Raw genomic sequence first — 1,245 nt, 5'->3', positions numbered from 1 at the left:
GCGAGAATGTGTGCAATCGCGTAGAACGAAGCTTTATATACGGGATCCATCGAGTAATTCTTGTCTCGCTCTTGATAAATTTTCGAGGTTTATTTCATCGCTTACCATTGGTGCGTAATAACCCAATCAAAGTTCTTGTAGGAAGCTACTTTCTGAAAGAGATCGGGATGGAAGACCGAGGTTGAGGTGAAAGGATGCATGGAAGTTTTATTGTTCGAGGATTTCTGTTCAACCTCGAGAACTTACTTACTAGAAAGTTGTACTAGAAATGAGTAACTTTCTTGACCGAAGCTTCTACTACAAACGAAGTTCGCTTCTTCTATACCCTCATACTTCTTCGAGCCCGCTATGTCCCTCTTCATTGGGCTTCACTTTCCCAGAATGAATTACTGCTGAAGATGCAGAGAGTGGAGAGCTGTATGTAACAGATTGAAACCGTCCCAAATGCTAGTCAGAGACTGATAGTACAAACTTAATACCTACCTGTCTTCCTATCTTAGAGCAAGGGCATGCAACGAGGCTGAGCTAATTGGCTGATGTCCGTGGCGCAAGCGCCGTGTTGTTTGCGAGAAGTTACTTGTTCGATTTGTTGTCTGTCACGCTGCAACTAGGTTATGTAAGAATTCGCGAGCTTTTTATATAGTGTATCATACAGCGTGTTTTTTTCTGGATTTGAAAGCAGCCTTCGATAAAGTACCTCGTCCTGCGATCTGGAGAGCTCTCAGGCTAGCCGGATGTGATGAGAAGCTCATTTCAGCTATCGAATCACTACACCGTAATACTGTTGCACAGGTTAAAACTCAGGAAGGTTTATCTGACCCTTTCCCAATAGATATGGGAACTAGACAGGGGTGCCGAATAGCGCCTCTTCTATTCATCATCTTCATGGAAATGGTGATCAGAGAAGCCAACCTGGATATCAGCTTGAGCATGCCTTGTGAGAGCGAGGGCAGTACGGAATCCGTGGACCTCTCATGTCTCCTGTTCGCGGACGACATCGTTTTATTGGCGGATGATGATTCTATTCTTCAGCGTAACTTGGATAAGCTTTCGGCAGCTTTGACTAGGTTTGGCATGGAAGTGTCCTTACCTAAGACGAAATGCATGATCTTATCTGAGGGATTGGGTGATTCCAATCTGCGTTTGAAGATAGGTGACTCTAACGTCGAAGAAGTAGATAAGTTCGTCTACTTAGGTAGTCTCTTTCCGAAAGGCAGGGATCTAGTAGCGCCATATCGGCACCGG

At 44.7% G+C, this 1,245-nt stretch overlaps 1 protein-coding gene across 1 annotated transcript; it reads left to right on the top strand.

The window, feature by feature from the left end:
- Window positions 1-834: 834 nt before the first annotated feature.
- On the top strand, window positions 835-1,195 carry Pmar_PMAR016799 (conserved hypothetical protein; the record flags this gene model as incomplete). The annotated part of the gene is made up of 1 exon (XM_002783732.1): window positions 835-1,195. A coding segment is annotated over one exon (361 nt), but the record flags the coding sequence as incomplete, so codon positions are not given.
- Window positions 1,196-1,245: the final 50 nt, after the last annotated feature.

This window comes from Perkinsus marinus, assembly GCF_000006405.1.
Source record: "Perkinsus marinus ATCC 50983 genomic scaffold scf_1104296936290, whole genome shotgun sequence".
NCBI classification, from domain to species: domain Eukaryota; phylum Perkinsozoa; order Perkinsida; family Perkinsidae; genus Perkinsus; species Perkinsus marinus.
The sequence above is the reverse complement of the archived record's forward strand: the minus strand, read 5'-3'. Positions and strand labels throughout refer to the sequence as shown.